The sequence below is a fragment of the Micrasema longulum genome, unplaced genomic scaffold (assembly GCF_059751315.1).
Source record: "Micrasema longulum isolate JH-2025_06_02 unplaced genomic scaffold, ASM5975131v1 h1tg002700l, whole genome shotgun sequence".
In the NCBI taxonomy this organism is placed as follows: domain Eukaryota; kingdom Metazoa; phylum Arthropoda; class Insecta; order Trichoptera; family Brachycentridae; genus Micrasema; species Micrasema longulum.
The window spans coordinates 37,638-59,984 of record NW_028279833.1 but is presented as its reverse complement, the minus strand read 5'-3'; the positions used below and the strand labels follow the sequence as shown (position 1 = coordinate 59,984).

Genomic DNA, 22,347 nt, shown 5'->3' with positions numbered 1-22,347 from the left:
AAAATATCTCGGAAGTAAGCTAATCAGTCTTTTGCTTTAGGTACTTAGACAAGGGACTATGGAATATTCTAGTGTGAAAAAACCCCTTTAAATAAATATTTTATTTTCCTAAATTCCACACAAGTCATGGTTTTAATAGCTTTGTTTTCAAAGGTGTAAAAAATTATAATAATCTTTCCAATTAACTAAAAACTATTATAAATATTATATCAATAAATAAATTTAAAGTATTTAGATTTCCAAAGAAATTTTTTGAACACGTGTAAAAACTACATTAAATTTTAATTAGTATGAATGTATTATTCTTTTATGTTTTTTCTTTATATATCCTTTGTTTTTATTTTTTTCTCATGTACTCGTATTTAAAATTATATAAACTCTTATAATAAACAATTAACAACTACAACAGTGTAAGTCACTCTCCGAGCACAAGAATTTGTCTCTTTTTTGGAGAGTTACAGTGATAACATTAACTAGATGTGTAAAAGTAGATATGTATATATTTTTTTAAAAAGTGTTCCTTTTATAAAATTTATTAATAATTTTTTTTTAAAAAAAAAACCATACCGGGAATTGAACCCCAGACCTCTTGAATCGTAGGCGAACGCGCTGACTAAATTATCTTTTCAATCTTTTTCGGACATATTAAAATCCGATATTAAATAAATAATACGTGACAAGTAAAGATCTTTTCAAATTCAAATTGAATTTAAATATGAACAACTCCCTAGGGAGGAAATCCAGCTAGTCTGCAAGCATTTGTACATACTCAAACATTGTTGAATTACTACCTGGTAAAATGAGAAATATAAAAATCGGCAAATTGTTTTCAGGCGTTGCCTAGTAGGTGATTTGGTTCGGCCGGATGAATCTCACCCACGAGATAAAGGTTTCAGCTCTTTTACTTCACAAAAGTTAACAGATGGAAGAGTTGAGGAAGACTGGATGTTCAAACATGGGCAGAATGGTTAATGTTACATAGTGTGTAAAGTGGCCATTTAAACCAGCCAATGACAGGTCATAAACTCTGTAAATGCCTAGACTCCCATATTCCCTTCTCAAAAATGTTTCCCTCTCTGTTGAAATGAATTTGAAGATCTTTTCTTTTATTTTTATTAAATGTGAACTACCAATATAGTAAGAAATATTCTTTCGAATTTTGAACAATAATTGAATATATAGTGTCTTTTTTGTATTTTTGTGTATATGTTTTTCATTTTAAATGTATTTTATATATGTAAATTGTTTATAACGGATGTGTTCGTAAAGTCCTTTGGGCGTTAATAATCAAAAAATATTCAGCATTTATGGGTTAAAAGACTACACGTGTTATTTTATTTAATTTACCTTAAGGGTAAACCTTCTGTGAATATGGAAAATATGTGAAGTCATGCTTTATGATTTCCAGCAAATGTAGACCGTATTTTTATTTTTGTGATGAATGTTTTTTAAAATTATTTTTTTTTAATCAAACCAACATTAAAAATGCAATCGTATTTTTCATTCTGACATTTTTTATAAAATGTTACGCGCATTAAAACCATTTAAATATTTTTTTGTTTAAAATTGAATTTATAAATATCGCGCACGTATTATTTTGATTCTAGTATCTACTCGTACTATTATTATAAATGGGACTCATTTCGACAGGACAAAACAAATTGATTATTGCCTCCCAAACCATATGCATAATCTCTTACACCTTCATAGCGGAAAACTACCATTTTGAGGGGATCAACCTCTTAACTGGTGATTTTTTTTTAAACTGGCGCGTTCTGAACACTTATACAAACGCATTATGTAGTATCTGTGAAAAAACTCATGGTTTGACATCGGACGGCATACGCATTATGAAAATAATATCTGTCTCTCTCACGCTCAGACGCGCTTATGAGCGTGACATAGAAAACTATTGCTTTGTTATTTGATATGGTTATAAAATATACCCAGGATGCTTCTGCGTTTGTCAAAATTTCACTGCAATTCTTAATACTAAAAATATAATAATGTATATGTATTAAGCTATGGATTAAAAACACTGGTTTATAAATATGTATTTTCATTAATCAAATCATGAGGTCGATTGTCTAGTGCTGGCGCTTTCGCGAAACTTACACAAAAACATTTTTAATTTACAAAATATTGATTTTCGAAATCTTGACATTATATTGAATGTTTTAAAAAATCTCTTTTGAATTAGAGCGAAAAAAACAACCACTTAAGAAAAAGTTCATTTATTTTTATCAAGCGTGTTTTTGATTGAATATTTTGTGTTCATTATAGTAATAATTAATAGTGTTAACAAATCTGAATGAGAATAGTGGCTGCCAACCGTTGCTACTACGCGCTTCAGAAACAATAACGGTACAAACTTATACGATAAATACTCAAATAATAGTGTACAAAACTCTAATCAAACTTATCTCTACCTATGCCTAAAAATAAAATCTGTCTTTAAAACAAAATCAATTATATATATTTTTCTTTAAAAGGTACAAAATATAATTATTTTAAATTCAATAAAAAAAATTGTCTCAAAAAATTTTTTTTTTTAAATGGTGATAATATTGACAATTAAAGTTTAAATTTATTTCAACGGAGAGGGAAAACATTTTTGAGAAGGGAGTATGGAAGTCAAGGCATTTACAGGGCTTATGACCTGTCATTGACTGGTTTAGTGGCCACTTTACACACTGTGTAACATTCACCATTCTGCCCATGTTTGAACATCCACATTTTCTCAACTCTTCCATCTGTTGACTTTTGTGAAGTAAAAGAGCTGAAACCTTTATCAGTGTGTAGAGTGGCCACTTAAACCAGCCAACGACAGGTCATAAGCCCTGTAAATGCCTAGACTTTCATATTCCCTTCTCAAAAAAGGTTTTCCCTGTCCGTTGAAATAAATTTAAATATGAGCAACTCCCTAGGGAGGAAATCCAGCCAGTCTGCAAGCATTTGGGCATACCTAAACATTGTTCAATTAAATTCATTTAAAAAATAAGTATGCACGTTAATATGGTACATAATAGTACAAATACAAAAGTTAACATAGAAATCACTTTATCATCTTTCAAATTATTAAATAGAGTGGATTTATTTAAGCTATATTCTTATTAAGTTTTTTTCTTCGTTTCCTCATTAAGGTTTTAAAAAAAAAACAGATATTTTTTATAATCTTTGATCAATAAGTCACTTATATTCACTACACACTCTCGCATGCACATAATACTCACACACCCATACACATATACACACACCCTCACGCACCCTAAATATTTATACTCACCCTAACTAACATGTACAACAATAATAAAACCGAATACACTAAATAAGATTACGCATTGTTTTTTTTTTATGTTATTTTATTGTGACTATTATTATAATAAGGTATTTTAAACATTAAAAAAAACTTATTACTTTCTACGAGACTTTATTAATAATCTAGTAAAATTATATTTTTTTACATAAATTGCATCTATCTTAAATTAAATTTCATTAAAATTAATCTTATATAAACTCTAATGAATTGCTTTAATAACGTATAATGAAAACTAAATTTTGGTCTATATACAATTTTTAATTTTTCTTTTGTGACTATTGATGTTCCACATATAATTGGTGAAAGATGTTTAGTGTAATAATTTTTTATTTTATAAATTGTATTTAGATTGTGATATCTTTTACTGTTTGTGAACTGAAAATAAATAAATATACTTTATGTGAAAAATATCAGTAACGTTGGAATAGTTATTGCCAAGAATATGGGGTCGAATCAGAATAGCACTATACGAGTATACGGTTCGCGAATTGTTGCAACTAAACGGAGGTACTTGACGAGTCATTCGTCCAGGTACCTTGAAGTTTTTAGATTAGAATATTGCAGTGTTTTCACCTCATTTACCTTGTATTTTAATTATTGGGGACATCAACAGTTATACATATAAAAAATACAACAAATAAAATATACATAGAATAAAACCAATGGCCGATATCCACAGAAATACATGAAATACTCGTACAATACATATAAGTGTGTTTATGTGAGAGGGTGGGTGTTATAATGGAATGAGGGTGAACATGTGTGTAAATATTATTGCACAAGTCTCAAAAATATATAAAATGTAAAGAATTAGATATAAAATAAGATATTATTGTTTATTATTGTAACTAACGGCAACATGCACCATTGGGTTTGGATAGTAAAATGATGATGGTCATTCTGTAATTTTCCATCTATTGAATTTTTAAGAGAAAAAAGTTTTTCTTATCTAATTTAGATTTATCTGAATTATTTCACCTACTAGGGAACACCTGTAGTACAATCGCAGATATTTATCGACGTCGAAAAAGTCCTTTAGAAATTCCACCTGGCTCGATGAAAGCGAACCGCAATAATAAACTTGCTCATAAGCATTGTAAAGATTAGTTTATCGGGGTCACGTAGCCAAACATCAAAGTCAACGCAAGTAGAGTTTCGTATGTTCTGCGCGTTTCGATTAGTAAAACGATAAACAATCGCGGAGAGGAACTTTTATCGCTTTGATTATTACCGACAACAGCGGCTTTTGTGATTTAGATGCTGAAAACATATAAAACCAAATATTTGGTGAAAAATACTGAAAAAGTTTAATTTTGTGATTAAGTACGTAATATTTTGTAGGTATTTCACGAATGGGTACTGGCAATACCAAGTACCAGGCCCACCAATTTACCAACCTTACAACAAGGCACCAACTCCGGCGAAACGGAAACGTAAATCAGACTCGCTCCGTTCAACGTTGTTACTGGTCGACCGAAACGACACAACTAACGACATTTATCTTAAACGCAATTTTTTTTGCGTTCATTTAACATTGCTAGATTGCTTTTTTTTGTCTTCATCTTTCGTTATATATTATATTCGAATCTTTATTAAAATAAAATAAATTACTAAAGTAATAACGTCATAAAATTAGTTAACTAAATTCCACATAATATATATATATTACTTTTATAGTTTTCTTTTTATACACGCAACATTATTTTCCTGTAAGTCAAATTCAAATAATCACCCATACGCCAAAAACAGTTCACTTGTCATGTTATTTTTAATTAGCTGAAATAATATTTTTTTTAATACTTTAAATCTCCGCTTAAAGCCAAATGATGTCTTGATTTGGTGTTTTTATTCGATGGTCCTGATTTGGACGCATTATTAAAACGCTAAAGCTCATCAGTTGCACTTATACAACTCTTACTTTGTCTATCCTGCTGTTTGTGACCTAGCCTCAAACTGTTGGATTACAAATATAATTTTTATTATTTATCCATCAGATTGAAATTATTTAAGTAATGTGCTGAATTTAACTATTCTTACACATTTAAAACTTCAGTTTTTTTTAAATTAAGAAAATAATGTTTCAAACATGAATGTACGTATTAACCAACTCTTATTATTAAAATAAGTTATGACACATTTGCAAATGCCAAGCTTGTCACTTGTGTTTTCGAAAGGCTTAACAAAACTTTATTAGGTTTCTTGAAATTTAATTACCAAATTTATCTTATAAACATTTCCGGTAAAGGTTTTTCCTCGAATCAGCAGAAAATGCTAACACCTAGGGGTGGGTATCTACAACCTTTTTTGTAGCACCCTTTTAAAAATAAACTTTTGATTTTTAACAAATTTCGTAGTGTATGCTATTTTAATTCTTATGAAGGAAATGAAAAACAAGTGATACTTCTTATAACCAATGACCAATTTTTAGCATGTTTTTCATTTGATGTTATTATTAATTTTAATTTTTACTTAATTTTTAAGGTTCTTTCAGTTAAGTTTTCTTCCCCATATAATACTTTTGTACTCGAAGTAATAAAAATAGTTAATTGATAACCTAGGCATTTAATATAATATGGAAACTTCACTGATCCATTAGCCTAGCTTTGATAGGAGAAAGACGTTCTTTCCTACTGCCCGTGAGCTCCGCGGACCCCGGAACACCATGCTTCCGGAACCGCGTTAAACGATAAAATCGCGTCATCTCTATTTTTCGACGTGCGTTATAAAGTAATGAAGTTTGATATATACCGCGTCGTGTATCACGAGTTGAGCATAGCTTTTTAACAAGAGCATCGGCCGGAAGATGTAGCTATATTCCGCGCCCACTTGATCGCGCGACGAAGTACGGGCCGCGCTGGTCTGCATCTTTCGTTATCCGCCCCATCCGTGTCCCAAAGGGCTCCCCGGCAAACTCTGGCTTCATCACGGGATTTCTAGCACCTTATGGGCTGTTTCCCTTTGTCCGCGCGACGCGTGGCCATCATATCCGTCCATCGCACGTTATCGGACCCATCCGGGGCCCGAAAAGCGTATTGGCAACCCCAATAGCTCCTGGAGGACCTAGTAAAGGACCTAGGGAAGAGATATTTTCCAAACCAGCCAATTCCCACATGTTGCAGTCTTGACAACATCTCTTTCAACCCACGTGCTTAACACGAGGCCGTTTACTGGCTTCCCTACAACCAGGCAAGGTCGCCTTGGTCATCAGAATTCCTCGGACATCATGTCACGGTGAGATCGTTCCATAATTCCGAGCTAGCTAACCGTTTTAGATCCGAGATACGCGTGTTTGTGGTACCTTCTTCATTTCCTTCCCCCCTCACATGTAATCATCAGACAGTATTGTAGATCCATATTTATGTTATACCATAATATTAAATTGGCTCACGAGCCTTGAATAGATAAATTTTTCAAAAACCATCGACAAAGAAGCTTGTTTGCTTTGAAATCGGTCGGTAAAAAATAAAAATTAGTGGTTAAAAACAAAATTGTTTTATTTATTTTATTAATAAATTTTTACTTTGTAAAACTTTTTTTTTATATTATTTCTAACTAATTTCACATATTTTTTCTGTATATTCTGTGTTTATTATTAGGTATGTTAGCATAAATTTTATTTTTATTTTTTGTAAATGCCTTTTGGGCGTTAATGAACAAAATAAATAACCATAAGTATTGATTTTTATTTTGGTTGGAGTGTTCATATTGATGTAATCTGCGACAAATTAAGGTACTGGCTTAAAATCATTTATGAAATCAAAAGTATACTACCTTTTAATACGTTAAGATACGTTATATATACCTCGCTTATTGAATCAGTTATACATATCGGAGTGCGTGTCTGGGGTCTCCCCTTCCTGTCTCATCTGGGTAAAATTCATGGTATTCAGGTGAGAATGTTAAAAGGGATTGTGCCGAATAGCATAACCAGTGAGGCAAAACATATAAACTAAGGTGTATATTTTTTTTTTATTCTGTCATGTCCTGCCGGTAAAACAACTTTGTGACTACAAATTAAATGTAGATAAATTTTTTGATCCTGAATATAAAAAAAGACTTCCCCATGCTCACAAAACTAGATTTAAAACTAAGGGTTCCCTGGTCAATCCCCGAATTACAAATTACTTCGGAAAATGAAGATTCAATTGCGTTATTCCAAGGTTGTTCAATGATCTCTCACAAACCATCATTAACATGGAAAATCTTCAATTGAAAAAAAAATAATTGAAAAATGTATTTTTCATGCTTTGTATAGTCTAAAATTTCTTGTAAATACTTAATAAACGGTAATAAATAAATATGTATGGTGAATTAAAAAAATGTTAAAAAACTTGTCTTTAAAAAAATGTGTTCTACCCACAAGTCTTAAGACTTAGTGGGTAACGAATTGTAATATGTATTAAAAATAATAAAATAAACAAATAAACGCCGTTCTCATAAGGTAAAATAATGTTTTAAAAACTACAAACGTACCTACATATCTCAAATTTTCTTGAATATTTTAACCTTATTTGAAGTTTGAGTATTCTCTGTCGAATAAAAGCCACATTTTTCTTGCTCTGAACCTAAGAATAGATGTAAATATTGAACTTACCCAGTACGTGCAAAGTTTGACAGGAAAGAGATATAGGTCTCGCAGAGGGCGATCTCAGATTTGGTGTAGTTCTTAGGGAAATGGTTGAATCCTTCTACTAAAGGTGCTCCAAACAGGTAGGGAAGTTCTTCGCCATGGACGGACCCCATCCGCTAAAAAAAACGAAAACGTATGTTTAAAATTAGAACATTTTTAAGTCGTTTTAAAAATTGGCATAGTCATTGAATTACACTCTTATTCTCGTATCGTATATTGTGTTAGTACTGTTTTATTATGCGTTATATTTTTTTATATCAAAAAAGTATTAAAATTATAATCCCGTATTTAATCGCATTTTGAATTTTTGAACATTGAATTACATGTGTTTTTTTAAAATTGTTCTTGCAATAATGAAACACGGTTTTTTGAGGACAGACTGCGAAACTTCAGAGGAACGTTCCTCATGGTAAGCTTTAAAAAAAATCCTAAAAATTTTTTTACAAAAAGTAATTTTTAAAAAAATAAAAAAATCGTGATCTTAGAATGGTATAAACATTTTATTTCTCAAACAAGCAGTCCCTCCACAAACCCCACCCCTCTCCTACCCAGCCACTTCCCTTGTCCGCGTCTGGTGCGTATCGCTTCGTTGGTCAAATACGTTTTTATCGCAATTTTTTTTTGTCAAGGAGGGGTAGGCGTTTACGTAAGAGATGTTTGTCCGAGAAATTAAAAATTACCTTTAATTTTAGAACATTAATTTTTAAAAAAATAATTTTAAATGTCTTTTTGGAAAACAAAATTAATGATTTTTTTTATAGCTTACCATGAGAAATGTTTCTCTGAAGTTTTGCAGTCTAGAGCTGAAAAACCGTGTGTATAATTTTACACAATAAAAACAACGTATTCTCATTGAAGTATTCCGTGCCAAGGACCCTTACTATGAATTTTTTATTTTTTACGTGTTAAGTTTTTTGTTTAATAGATCTTAATTTAAATTCTTACTGATTTTGGTGCATGCCACACTAGAGTATTGTTACTCTGGTGGGTACTAATGGCATAGTATATAAAGATAGCACAAGGGTTATAATCTCTCTCTGTTTCGTTTTTTCTTGAAGTCTTCGGTCGTCACGGAGCGCACTGTGCTTTAAAATAAATTGTATACAGTCCACTGTTATCAAGATCTTTTATTTAGTAAAGATCGCCGCCATATTTATTGAAATGGCTACAACCACCAGCACACATTTTTCCATTACGTTTGAGAATATACATGGATAACGTAAATAACTATACATTGTATATTTTGTTTTTTACTGGACACATATATATTTTTTACACTGTCAATGAGTGTAAAAAGAACACAATGTGATATTATATATGTTTTTATACAAAAAAAAATATTTTTAAATAATAGATTGGTATTGAATCAATTCAAATATTTATTTTTTTGATCTTATGAGTATAAATAAATATATTTCAACTAAAAGCAAATATTTCTCCTATTAAAATAATTAAGTTTACTTTCCATAAACGCATTTGTTTTTTTTAAATATTACGTCAAATCAAAACTCATTTTTGCAAATGATTTATAACGAATAATATTCTTAAATTTAATTCGTGATAATCATTTTTCAAACCAAAAAAAACGATATTTGAATACGTATCGTTTCAAATGTCAGTCAACTCAACGCGAAAATTGCACGAACCTCCATCAACTCAAACTGAACAAAAATATATGCCAGACGGGAAATAATGTATCAAAAACACAAATAAATGTTCTTTATACTGAAAAAAAGGTGTCTCGAAACATTTCTTAAAGACGTTGCACCGCTTAAAAAATTCAGAAAATACACAAATATTTCAGTGCCATTCATGTCGGGAAAGGCGGGCATACTTAGGAAGCACTTAGGACTTAGAGTAATCTCACATATTGTAGTTGAATGTATGTAGGTTCTAGAGCAGAATATGTTTGGGGTTAATGTAGGCTACGTACAATGTTCTATAGCTACCCTTCGGTACGCGAGCTTTTAAGACAGGGGTAGGAAACTTGTACGTGAGCGGTACCATTAATTTTGTAATTTGTACATTCTATTTGGTACTTCGCTCCAAACATAGGCAGGTACTCTAAAATCATATTTGTAAATTACGTTTTTGAATAGGTATGTGAAACATACATTTGCTTTACCCCTGTACCGCCTATCAAAACACAATATGAAGTTAACTTGGAGGGGGGAAAACACAATTTCCAAGGCAGTACAAACTAAATGGTTGAAACATATGTTTTATTTTTATTTTATAAAATGGTTTTTTGTGTTCATATATTGAGAGTTAATACAAATGAACGTAACATAAAAAAACATGATAAATAAGGATAAAAAATCGCACTTTCGTAAGCTTTAGTCATACAAATTTACATATAAATAAGTATGTGCATTTGTGTCTGCGTATATGTTTATGTGTGTATGTGTAGATATGTATGTGTACATATGAATACACAGGGTGTTTTTTAAACACTGTCACATTCAAAACCACTATGGTCAGTATGGGCAAGAATACATATTGGCATAAAAAAAAACTTAGGACTAAGAATTCAAAAAAATAAAATATTTAACAAAACAAATTGTTGCTTATTTCAGCAGGGGAGAAACGAGGGGGGCGCAGCTGCGCTGTTGACGGTGTATCAGACTCCCCTACGTTTCTCCTCTGCAGAAGTAAGAAACCATTTGTTTTTTTTTTTTTGTAAATTTTATTCGTTCTAAACAATATTTCAATGTGCCAATATGACTTCTTGCTCATACTGATCATCGTGGTTTCGGATGTGACAGGGTTTAAATAACACCCTGTATATATGGATATATTTGTGTGTGTGTTTGTGTATATGTGTGTAGGTTGTTTGTGTACATTTATGTTAATTTGTATTTCTTTTTTGATTGTTTTATGTTTACTAACTGTTTCTTCGTCCTTCTTCTCTTCCTTCCCTATTTTTACATCCCACTTTTTTTCACCCCTAGTATACTGTACGATTTGTTTTTTATATTTTTGTTCCTGTATTAAACCCATCATTGGTCTTGTTATTTGTTGTTATTCTGAATGTATTGTTTAAAACAAAAATAAATAAATAAAAAAAATAATTAAAAAACATTCAGAGGTCAGAGTATTAATCATCAAAGGCATATCGATATAATGGGTGGATAGAAAAACCAAAACCTTGCAAAATGAACCTTTCTGAAACTTCTAAACGTAGGTTCTGCAGTGCAGATGAGGAAACACCTTTAAACATTCTAAGTTAACATGATGCTTTACATACTAAAAGAAGCTTGATCTTCTAGGGTTACTAATCAAACCTAAAGATGCCTAAGAGCTCGTTCTCCACGTAATAGTACGATACAGATTTGGGTTTAGGAGAGAAGATTTAGCGAAATGAGAAATCTCGCCTTTCACACAGTAGCTAGCTAGGCTTTTTTTAGACCTGGGCATGAAGAGCAAGAACTATTTGCAAAGATCAGTCATAATATATCTTTGCAGGTCGCAGTGACGTCAGAAACTTGGATACCACTAACTTTCAATAATAAGGATAATATTTTTTATGATAAAATATTGAAAGAAAACTTACTAAGATAATAAAAAGACTGAAGACCGTATTAAGCTCTCAAGGACAAAAAATTTTTTCAAGTGTGGAGTTCGGGACTGGATATTCCTTAGTAGGAAAGATTTTAAACTTCTTGATGATTTTCCGAATGTTTGAGTTTGCTGTTTACTAAATGATTTTTCATGTATTTATATTTTAAAATCATTTTATATTTCTGATCCTATTTAATATTTATGGTGATATACTCGAATGTCTGTGTTAACTAATTACTTGTCTCAACTCAACACAGAACTTTTGGTCCAATGGATTTGGGATTTATGTCTCATTAATGTATAATTAATTGCTTAAAAGTAAATAAATGCTCATTTTAAATTTCTGAAATGCTAGATGAAACTTGTGTAACATACGTTGTAAATAATTTTCTAATTCTACGACTGTAGTTGCATCGTCCGCGTAGCATGTGATTTATACGACCTTTTCTCCCTTAGTCTTAGATGTACCACTTTTTCCTTTCTTGAAAGCGTTTTAATATAATAATTTTGTTTGTGTTAGAAAAGTTGTAATAGATTTGGACAGTCCCATGTAATGTTGACAATCTTAAATAAATTCAATAAATCTATAATTTTTCTACTTTCAGTTAGTTTAAACAAGGTCAAAGTATTTAATAAAAATCAAAGTTAATAAATTCACACCTGATTCCAAGTTTAAAATTAACATAGGTTAAAAATTTATTTTTAACTCTTTTAAGAGTATATTGATGTGAACTATAATACGGAGTCCATATAGTTGAGTTGTATTCCAACTGGCTCCTAACTAAAGCTATATACATCAATTTCAAAGTTTTAGTATTTTTAAAGTTCTTTGTAACTCGCAAAATGAATTCTAACATTTTTGATGATTAATTGGCTATGCAGTTTATGTGACTGATGAAATACTACTTTTGATCAAAAATGATACCTAGATTTCGCACTTTAGAAACAGATACAAATTTGTTGCTTTCAATCAAATTATCAAATATGATAGGATTATTTATTCTAAAAAATTACTTAACCTGACATTTTTTAATGTTTAGTTGCAGCTTATTAGTTGAACACTGAAGAGTCAATACCTCAAAATCATTGAATATGTCTATTGTATTATTTACAAAGATAATAAACAGTATTGGACCCAAGTGGGATCCTTGCGGAACACCATTTGTTGCTAAGAAGGAATAGGACTGAATATCACCAACAGTAAGTATTCTTCTACCGGTTAAATAACTAGTGAACCAATTTAGCATAGATCCACTTATACTCAAACTAGATAATTTATGCTCAAGAATTTTTAGACATACCTTATCAAAGGCTTTGCTAAAATTAGTATATATTGAGTAAACCTGTATTCGTTTTTAAAAAGTCTCAGAAACAAAATAAGTTCCCTAACAAAACAATATATTTTTTATGTCGGTAGCCCATGCTTGTTCTGACGTTTGTGTTTTTAAACTATTGTTTTCTTAATTATTTTATAATTTAAAAAAAACTTCACAATATCAAATACATATATATTTCTATTTTTGTAAATGTGTAAATTTTTAAAAAAAATTGTATATTTTTATTTACTTTATATAAAACAGTTATGTATGCCTTTTGTACTCTTTACCTTTATTTTACACCCTCATTTTACATGTTATTCCTGAAGGAAATGTGTTTTTTGTAAACTATGCAAGCTTAAAAAAATATTGAAAATAGTTTAAAAATTAATAGAATTTATAAATGCAAAAAAATAAATACTCTGGCCCTAAGAGGGTTATAGTAAAGGTGGTGCTATAATAAATAAATTTTCCTAAACTAACACCAGAAGCATAAGACTGATCACCATATGTTTCCAGCGATTAAGATGGTCTAGATTCGCTGCAATTGAACTACCAATACAGTGCCCTATGCACCATTAAAAAGATAGGGAAATGGTGATAATTTCTTTAGATAACTCATTGTACAATTTCAAACCTTTGCACACATTTTGAGACTGTTTTTTTTTATTCGTTTGATTTAACCTCTTAATTATTAAAAAAAATATACATAACCGGTTAAATGCCATAAGCGCTTGGCGCGCTTTATGCGTTGAGGTAAAGTATTCCGAATGATTTTAGATATCGTACACTTGGAGACATCTCTAAGAAGCTTGATGAAATACTAGGATAGGAATGATTACATATTTAAATTATCTACATGACAACGCAGCGCGCAGCGGTTCAAATAAGAGTTTCTTAAAATTGCTTTAAATTTCATGGCCTTTTGGGAATTGCTATAGCAATACTCAACGGCACAGAAATGGTTTTTGTTTTATTTATTTTCATAAACTTGCTGATTAAACAATAATTATACTCATTTCAAAAGTAAAAAATATTTATTTTTCTTGGATTGTAATAAATCTATCAGAAAATTTATTTTTTATATGAAAAATGTATTATTTAGTTGTTTTAATCACCCCATTTTTTATTTTTAACGAGCCGTAAATAAATCTCTATTTAAAAACGATAATCAAGCAGGGATAAAGTGGGGTTCGAACCGCGGACCTCTGATGCGTGAGTCCACGACGTCCACGAGTCCACAGGACCACAACCCGATATATGTTACCCATTACCTTCAATTACCTTGGAATTACAAAAACTTACAAAAAATATATAGGTCAACCTATAAATACGCATTTTTAGAGCGGGTTGAGTAACAACTCAGGAAATTACTTACTTATTTAAGGGTGTATTCAGCTTGAGTTAGAATTTTTAAATATTTAACCATCCCCATTCTCAGTAAGAGGATTTTGCCCCCACCACTGTATTACTACGCAGAAAGGTGTTTAGTTATTAACAAAACGTAACACGAAGTGTAAATTTACCTTTTTCTACAAACTACCGATTTGAACATGTAATTAATGGATTTAACCCCCTAGGGAGCTGTTTATATCAACATACTACATAACATATCATTTTACATAAGCTTTCTTTCTCATTGGCATCTAGTGACTCATGACCTGTCAGTAGCTGGTTTAAGTGACCGCTTTACACACTGTGTAATATTCACCATTTTCACTTTATTTTTACACCTATATTCTTTAGATTCTTCATCTGTTGATGTTAAAACAATGTTGATAAATCCACCTGGCCCAAGATGAAATATAAAAATTGAAAAAATACAGTCAGGCGTTGCATAGTATGGAGGTGAAATAATTCAATGAGATGAATCTCACCCACATCAATAAGAGTTTCAGCTCTTTAACTTCACAAATACAAAAGTGATTAAATAATATTGATTATAATTTGTATAATGGATAATATTTTTAATTGAATCGGCATTCACTTCGTAACACTTTATTATAAATTATAATGAAAATAAAACTTTGTTATTAGTTACACAATTTTATTATTTTACAAGAACAAAACTATAGTTTCGGGAGAGCACTCCTGTACTGTTAACAATGTCATAGTTTTATATCACCCGTCGATGGGACGAGTGCTCTCCCGAAACTATAGTTGTGTTCTTGTAAAATAATAAAATTGTGTAACACTAATAACAAAGTTTTATTTTGATAACTTATGTAGCGCATCCAAGATCCTAATTAACCGATGCATGAAAAGCCGATTCGGCGAAGCTGACTTTTACCTGCTAGTAAATATTACTTTTGTTCGTGAGAAGAATAACTTTCTCTCATTTATGAACATTTTTGTCGTTTTATGTAGTATCGATTTCATCGTGTTTTTTTACAAAATTATCTAAATAGCGATAATGCGTCTTCCAATAAATGTTTTTATCTTCCAAAAGCTTCTGAAAAATGACGAGAAAATTTCCCAAAAGAAACCAAACTAATATTGTTCATAAATTTTTAATTATACTTCAAAACTTTTAACAGCCCCTCAAATACTCTATATTGGAGCTTAACTTTTTTTCCAATATTAAATGCCATTATTGGGAATATTTTATTCCATTATTGAGAATATTTTTTTTATTCATTTTCCTTGATGCTCCATCGTTTTTTTCTTAATCTCAGCAACGTCAATGAAGCGCTATCCTTTTATGTGTATTTTTATACAAAAGAATAAAAAAAATTACAGGGGACTAGATTGAGGGAGCAGGAGAGATAATTCACACCAGTCATACTTTTTTAGAATGAAAATTGGCGCATCAAGAGGACTCTGTAAGAGAAAATTAGGGAGTCATCTTTTTCGTCCCCAAATCTTCACTTAAAGTCGTTTTGCTGAATTCTTCGTCACTTCAAGTAGCCATACAACATTTTTGGTGGTCTGTCATTGATTTACTAGGATAATTTTGTATATTTTAACAACAATCATGTCGGATAGGGCCGTCGAAGGACGTCCATAGGGATTGGTCATCAATTGACATTTCACCTCTTTTAAAACGGAAAAACATCTCAAACAGTCAAGTTTTCCCCGATGCATCATGTTTGTACGCCATTAATATTTGAACGAATTTAGTTTAATATTTACCAAGTAGGAAATAAAACTTCTCGTCCGTACACTCACTTGATCATCCATTGCAAAAAGGCAAGCACGCAAAACGACTGTCACAAAAAAATTCATAATAGCCAAACAGAACATTTTCTACAAATGATTCTTCAAATTATTACTGATAAAAGGTAGCACTATTATGATTCTATCAGCAGAACTTAGTACTACATAAATCTACCGAGTCAATACTCAGCCTTGTCTTGAGTTAATAAATATAATTTAAAAAAAATTGTCCTTGTTTTAACTTCCTTTATTTGTATTTTATTTAAGTTGCACCTGTATGTGTTTGTAAAAAATGTATTTGCCATTGTCTAATGGACTGAATAAGTCCATTAATAAATAAAATACAGTAACAAAGAAAAAAACTACGCCAACGACATCATTAATTCGGTGTTTTTTAGGTGTCCCTTCGTAAAGATATCATTTTTTTAATATTGCAAGTAGAATTTGGATCTTTTGTTTTTGTTATATATATTTTTTAAATTTATAGGTATTTTTTGTCTTACCTGGGGATAATCTCCATCCTTTGTCTGGTAGTCGAAAACATAGAAGAATGTTCTAGGTCCTACGTCATTAGTCCCCTTAGTAACACTGAGAAAGTCTCCAGTTTGAACCAGAGGAGCCACGAATTGTGCATCGCTCAGCGCCGCCACTGCTGCATCTCGTGTGTTGATTGGATGCTGAAATCAAAATAAACCATTAATATTGTTTCCAACAATAACGTACTACGGATTTAAAAAAAAAAGCCTTAGATACCCAATAGAAGTAAACGCATCTATCTTTTTATTTTTACTTTCACCATGTGACTTTTAGTAAAAACACTCATTACACATACCCGAAAACTATTTTAAAGACCGTAGAAGTTCTAATTGGATTCGCTCATACTAAAGAGCAATGTTTTTTTGTCAATAAACGAGTGACTTAGGTGCGTAGATTTTCACGGTCAATGAAATCAATATTAATATTATTTTTTGGGTGGTCCCGTGGAAGTTGGATTTGTTCCAACGTTTTGGCTACCGTTGCAGGAACCATCTTCAGGGTATACTTGGTGTTTTGTGGAAAAAAACGTATGTCTTAGTAGGCATATTCCGCGTTTTTTTTGACAGGTGTAGTGCCGAGAATCATATTGAGTTGATTTCTAATGTTAAATTAAAAAATTCTCTATCATTGTTGCAACAAGTTCTTTAAATCATCTTCCGGCAGGCATAAAAAGTTGTACAAGTGCTGACGTATTCAAGAGAAGTATTTGCAATTGGCTGCTGCATATCGATGGGAACGAGGTTGCTAAGTTGTTTAAGGTTCAGAAATAGTAAAAAAATTCTCGCAAACATTAATTTATTGAATGAAATAATCGATTGTATTCCTTTTTGCTTTCCTCCCTTTCTTATACTTTTCCTTGTATCCACTTAATATTTTTTGATATCTTGTTCTATTTTTTATATCGTTTAAACACTTATTTTCTTACTTTATTTATGGTTTTAATTTATACTTTATATACCATAAGTATATTATTATAATAATTATATTTTTGTTTCATATATTCTATTCATTTGAATTATATTAATATTCTGTTTACTAGTTTATGTTTGTGACTTATAAATATGACTTATATTTAATTACTTTTATAAGTTTTAATGTTATTTCTGTTGTTTTGATTGCATTTTTAAAAATATAATTGTAATTTTTAATATTGTATCATACAAAATTATTATAATCAAAGTATTTCATGTTGGTTCTTGTATTTGGATTGTTTTATTTTTGTTTTTATATTGTATTCTATGAAACTAATAATCATTTTAATTTAATGAAATAAATAAAACTCTGTATTTAACGACCATTTTTTTTCCACCGACCAATTTCAAGCTCAACAAGCATCCTCAAGGTAAACAATCTTAGTTAATTACACCTTGAGTAAAAAGCTTGTTGAGCTTAAAAACCGGTCGGTGGAAAAAAAATGTGGTTAAAATCAAAGTTGTTTTATTTATTTCGTTATTACGAATAACCACAAAGTTAGTGCTTCAAAGAAAAAAATACATATATTTTTATTTACTTTATATTTTGTTGTTGTTCATTATTATGGCTTTGCTCAAGTAAAGCCTAAAAAGCCATAACTTATTGGTGAATATGTATAAATATGTTATTTTAAATTAATAAATAAATAAATATCTATCAAAGCGAAAAATATTTAAATTATTAAAACAATTTCTTATCTATGATAAAAACGGTCGCGACGTACACATATAAAGCTCTCTTTTTACAATACCGGCTTCCTCTTTTAACCAAACACATTACCACTTTATCTAGTCGGTGCATTCGTCCTATTTATCGAACTTAATGGTTCTTTAAGCCCCTGTAATGGTTGGAACTTTCCTGAGGCTTTGGAGTGGAAATACACGGTCTATCGGACCGACCCTTGTTTACTGTTACCCTATTGTTTAATATATTTCTACCATTGTGCTGGCTACCCTGTTCACTGAACGTATTTAAATTGATTTTAATAAGAACTCGCTTAATAATATTTATAGGACTGAATTAATGTTTTTTATATTGAAGTTTTTTTTTCTTTCGAAGTTCCGAAAGTGTTCAATATTTTTGATGAATGTATTTTTTAGGTTTTCAAATTAATAAACATCTTTAGAAGGAATATTCGCAAATGAATTTCCCTGGAATGGCTTCTGAACCCTAAGACTGATCATATTATTTTCATGTAACAATAATGATTAAGATATTCTGCTATTGATGTACAAATACAGTTCTCTATACACCATTAGATGCGAAAATGAAGATAATGTAAAAAAACTTTGTCTTAGAGAAGTGATCATTGGCGAGACATCACATAAATATTTTTTTTATTAATCTTAAAATATAATAGTAGATAAACGCAAAATAGTAATGTGATTTTTGTCAAGTCCGGGTGTTCTGTATTGTGCCACCCCTTTTATTAAGCCTCTTGGCCTGATGTGGATTGGCATGGCTTAGCTTGAAGTATTTTATGTAAATCATGTTTTTTTTTTACACTGTACACCGTGTTTTCATTGTCCTCATTTGACGTTGCTAAGTCTATTACAACAGAGATGAAAAACATCTAATAAAAGGGAATATAGAAGTCTAGGCATATACAGGGTTTATGATTTGTCACTAGCTGGCTACTTTACACACTGTGTAACATTCACCATTATGCTTATATTTGAACACCTGTATTCCTTTAATTCTTCCGTCTGCTGATGTTTGTAAAGTTAAAAAGCTGAAACCTTTACTGATTTTCATATTGAAGTTCATCTGATTCAATTTATTTACCTACGTAATTAACAATGCCTGAAAACATTTAATTTTTTTTTTTTTTTCTTGAACCAGCCAATGGCAGGTCATAAGCCATGTAGATGTCTAGACTTCTGTATTCTCTTCTCTTAAATGTTTTTCGTCTTTGTTGTAATATATTATAATGATATTTACAGCTTCCTAGGGGGTTGAATCCAGTCAGTGTCTATAAATCGGACTGATGAACTAAAAAATGAAAAGTCGAATAGGAAATCAAGCGTGGCACAATTAAAAAACTGATACTAAAATCTTTTTGATAGTGATAGTTTTTAATTTATTTTATATAGATAGTGCCAAATATTGTGTTTTATGTTTCTCATATTATGTTTTATACTATTTTTGATTGTATTAACTGATATTATGTAGTGTCACATTTTTTTTTTCTTTTCATGTGGGTACGGTCCCAAAAGAGTTTTTTTTTATAACTTCTGAGAGTAGAAAATCTTTTGAATGTGGTATTTGTAAATAAAAAAACTAATCAATTTTTTTTTGTCTATATGTTTCTGTATCTAAGAATTGTAATTTTAGTGACCGACCAATTTTCGGATTCGGCCAATGTCGGCTAATAAGAGTTTCGGCCGCGTTTAGTTTCAACGAAAAATTGGCCGTAACTTAGGCTCAGCCAAAACCTGGGATCGAGATGTGTCCAATTACGTTTGGTTTAACAGTAGCATATTATGCCTCGTGATGCGGCCGCGTGATCTGTTACCTGTGATCTTTAGTTTGTTTCGGTTTTCGAGTTGTTAGTTGTCACGTGAAGTTTATGCTTTAATTTCAATTTATTTTGAATAACATTTATTTTAAGGAACTCGTAAGGTTCTAAAAAAACCTAAATAGGGCGTTTTGAAGTTACTTTTTATTTAAATTAAATTTGGAGAAAATATTAAAAATATACTTTTTATTTACTTAAAAAACTTTCAATTTCGGCTGAAAATCTTGTTTTGGTCGGTCACCAGTGATAAGATTCGGTCATAAATGTTATATGTCAGCTACGTGGTGTAACGATCAGCACGTTTGCCTACCAAGCAAGAGGTCTCGGGTTCGATTCCCGACATGGTCGATATGTAATATTTATTTAAAAAGGTATTTTCACATCAGAATACTTCATCGTCCCTGGACTGGTACCTGAAGCGTTAGACTGAGCATCTTATCCTCATGTGACAATTTTTTTCAATACGCTGTGATTGGTGTATCAATACAATGCCCTATGTACCATTAGGTGCAGAAAGGTAATGATGATGGTAATAAATGTTATAGATAAATATCAGCAATCATATAAAAAATATTATAAACTTATTTGTACAGATGTCTAACAAATCGTCTGGTTTCTGAGACAAGTTGGTAACTAACAAAAATACTAACTAAACAAAAACAGCAAAGAAATTTATAAAGTTAGTATGTGATCTCTCTTTTCTTATCTGACAACAACTAAAAAACTCTTTTAACAAACTAAACAATTTAATAATATTTAACTTTTTCAACTAGCAACCATAAAATTATTTTTTTTAAATTTGCCACTAATGTAAGTGTGGATGATAAACTAAAATTTGAAAAAAAATGTTGTTTACATTGACGCAATACGCGAATATCAGAACAATGTTATGCGCAAAATTCTAAAACGAGACAAGGACAGTCAAGACTGATAAACCAGGGACGGAAAATATACAATAAACTACCAGACAAAACCAAACGAAAGATTCAGACAACATTTACAAAAGATAATAAAAATACTATCACTCACAAAACAACATGAATTTCAAAAAGAAAACATGTTTTGTTAAATAAACGTAATCCGTAATGGTTTTAAAATAAACTAAAAGATTGTCCCAAATCAACAAATAAAATAAAATTAGGAGTTGAATATTAAAAAATATTTTAACAAATTTGTATTTACTTTTAAAACAAATATTTTTTGATACCAGTTATGAAGAAATCTTATTTTCCTAAAATTGAAATTAACTAATTTGTGCCAGAATTCCAATGAAATATAATTATAATAAAGAGTTTTACTTTTGTCAATAAAGCCTGTTGAAAATACTATAAAAAACTATTTTAATAAAAGTAAACCGAACATTTTTTTCCTTTTTTTGTTAAGCTGTACTTAGTTTTCGTTCATAAAAGAAGCACTTAATTTTTTTCATGACTCTTTTTATCGTAGAAAATAAAACACGTTAGAACGTGTGACATTAAATGTCCTTCAAATAAATAATATGAATTGATTTATGTTTGAAGGAGAAAAGACAGACGTATAAATAACTCATTTGTAGCATTTGAAAAATTATTTGCAATTAATGGACGCCGTCAAATTTATTTGATTGGAATGTTACAAATGAAATATTTTTCGTCAATGTATTAAATACGTATGTAGATACCGTAACTTTATGAAGCGCTCTTGAGGTAGAGGAGAGGGTTGAAGGTTTAAACAATATTTATATTTTCCAAAATATTGAGTATTTAATAAGAAATATTAATATTTTTATTACTAATACTGGCCACGGGCTTGACCAGCAGTGTTTATTCCAATTTAACATTTTGACCTTTCTACACATAGGCGAATTTGTTTCAAACCTACCCTAGGCTTTGGAAGGTTTTTACCAAAGTTAAGTTGGCTTTAAACGACGCATAAAGACTGTGTTTTTTATTCTGTAAAAATAAATAATAAGATGCCAAATATAAGAAAAAGTCATTAACATAATCTTTTATTTTTCAAATTTGAATGTGAAAAATACATATTTTAATTTTTAAATAAAATTGTTTAAATTCATATTAAATTAATAAGAATTTATCAACATCATCAGTGGCGCTATAACCCGTTGTGGGCCCTGGCCTCTTCCAGAATTTGTATCCATTCATCCCTGCACCCTAAGGCTTTTTTCCAGTTTGGCAGGCTAATTGCTCTAATGTCACTTTTCACATTATCCAGCTAACGTAATTTTAGTCTGTCTCTGCTTCTTTTGCCTTCCGGAGTGGTATAAATAATCTTATTTGGGGTACAATTATGGTTCATTTTGCGCACATGGCCCAGTTATTATTGACTTCTTATTTTTATG

The 22,347-nt window shown here is 30.5% G+C and overlaps 1 protein-coding gene across 1 annotated transcript in view; it reads right to left on the bottom strand.

The window, feature by feature from the left end:
* Positions 1-7,909: 7,909 nt before the first annotated feature.
* LOC148271718 (neuroligin-3-like) overlaps positions 7,910-22,347 on the bottom strand; it is a 49,164-nt gene continuing 34,726 nt past the window's right edge. Inside the window, exons 6-7 of the mRNA XM_088241020.1 lie at positions 16,486-16,659; positions 7,910-8,065 (exon numbers count right to left, since the gene is read on the bottom strand). Coding sequence (XP_088097146.1) covers positions 7,910-8,065; positions 16,486-16,659 — 330 coding nt within the window. The remainder of the gene's footprint in view (positions 8,066-16,485; positions 16,660-22,347) is intronic.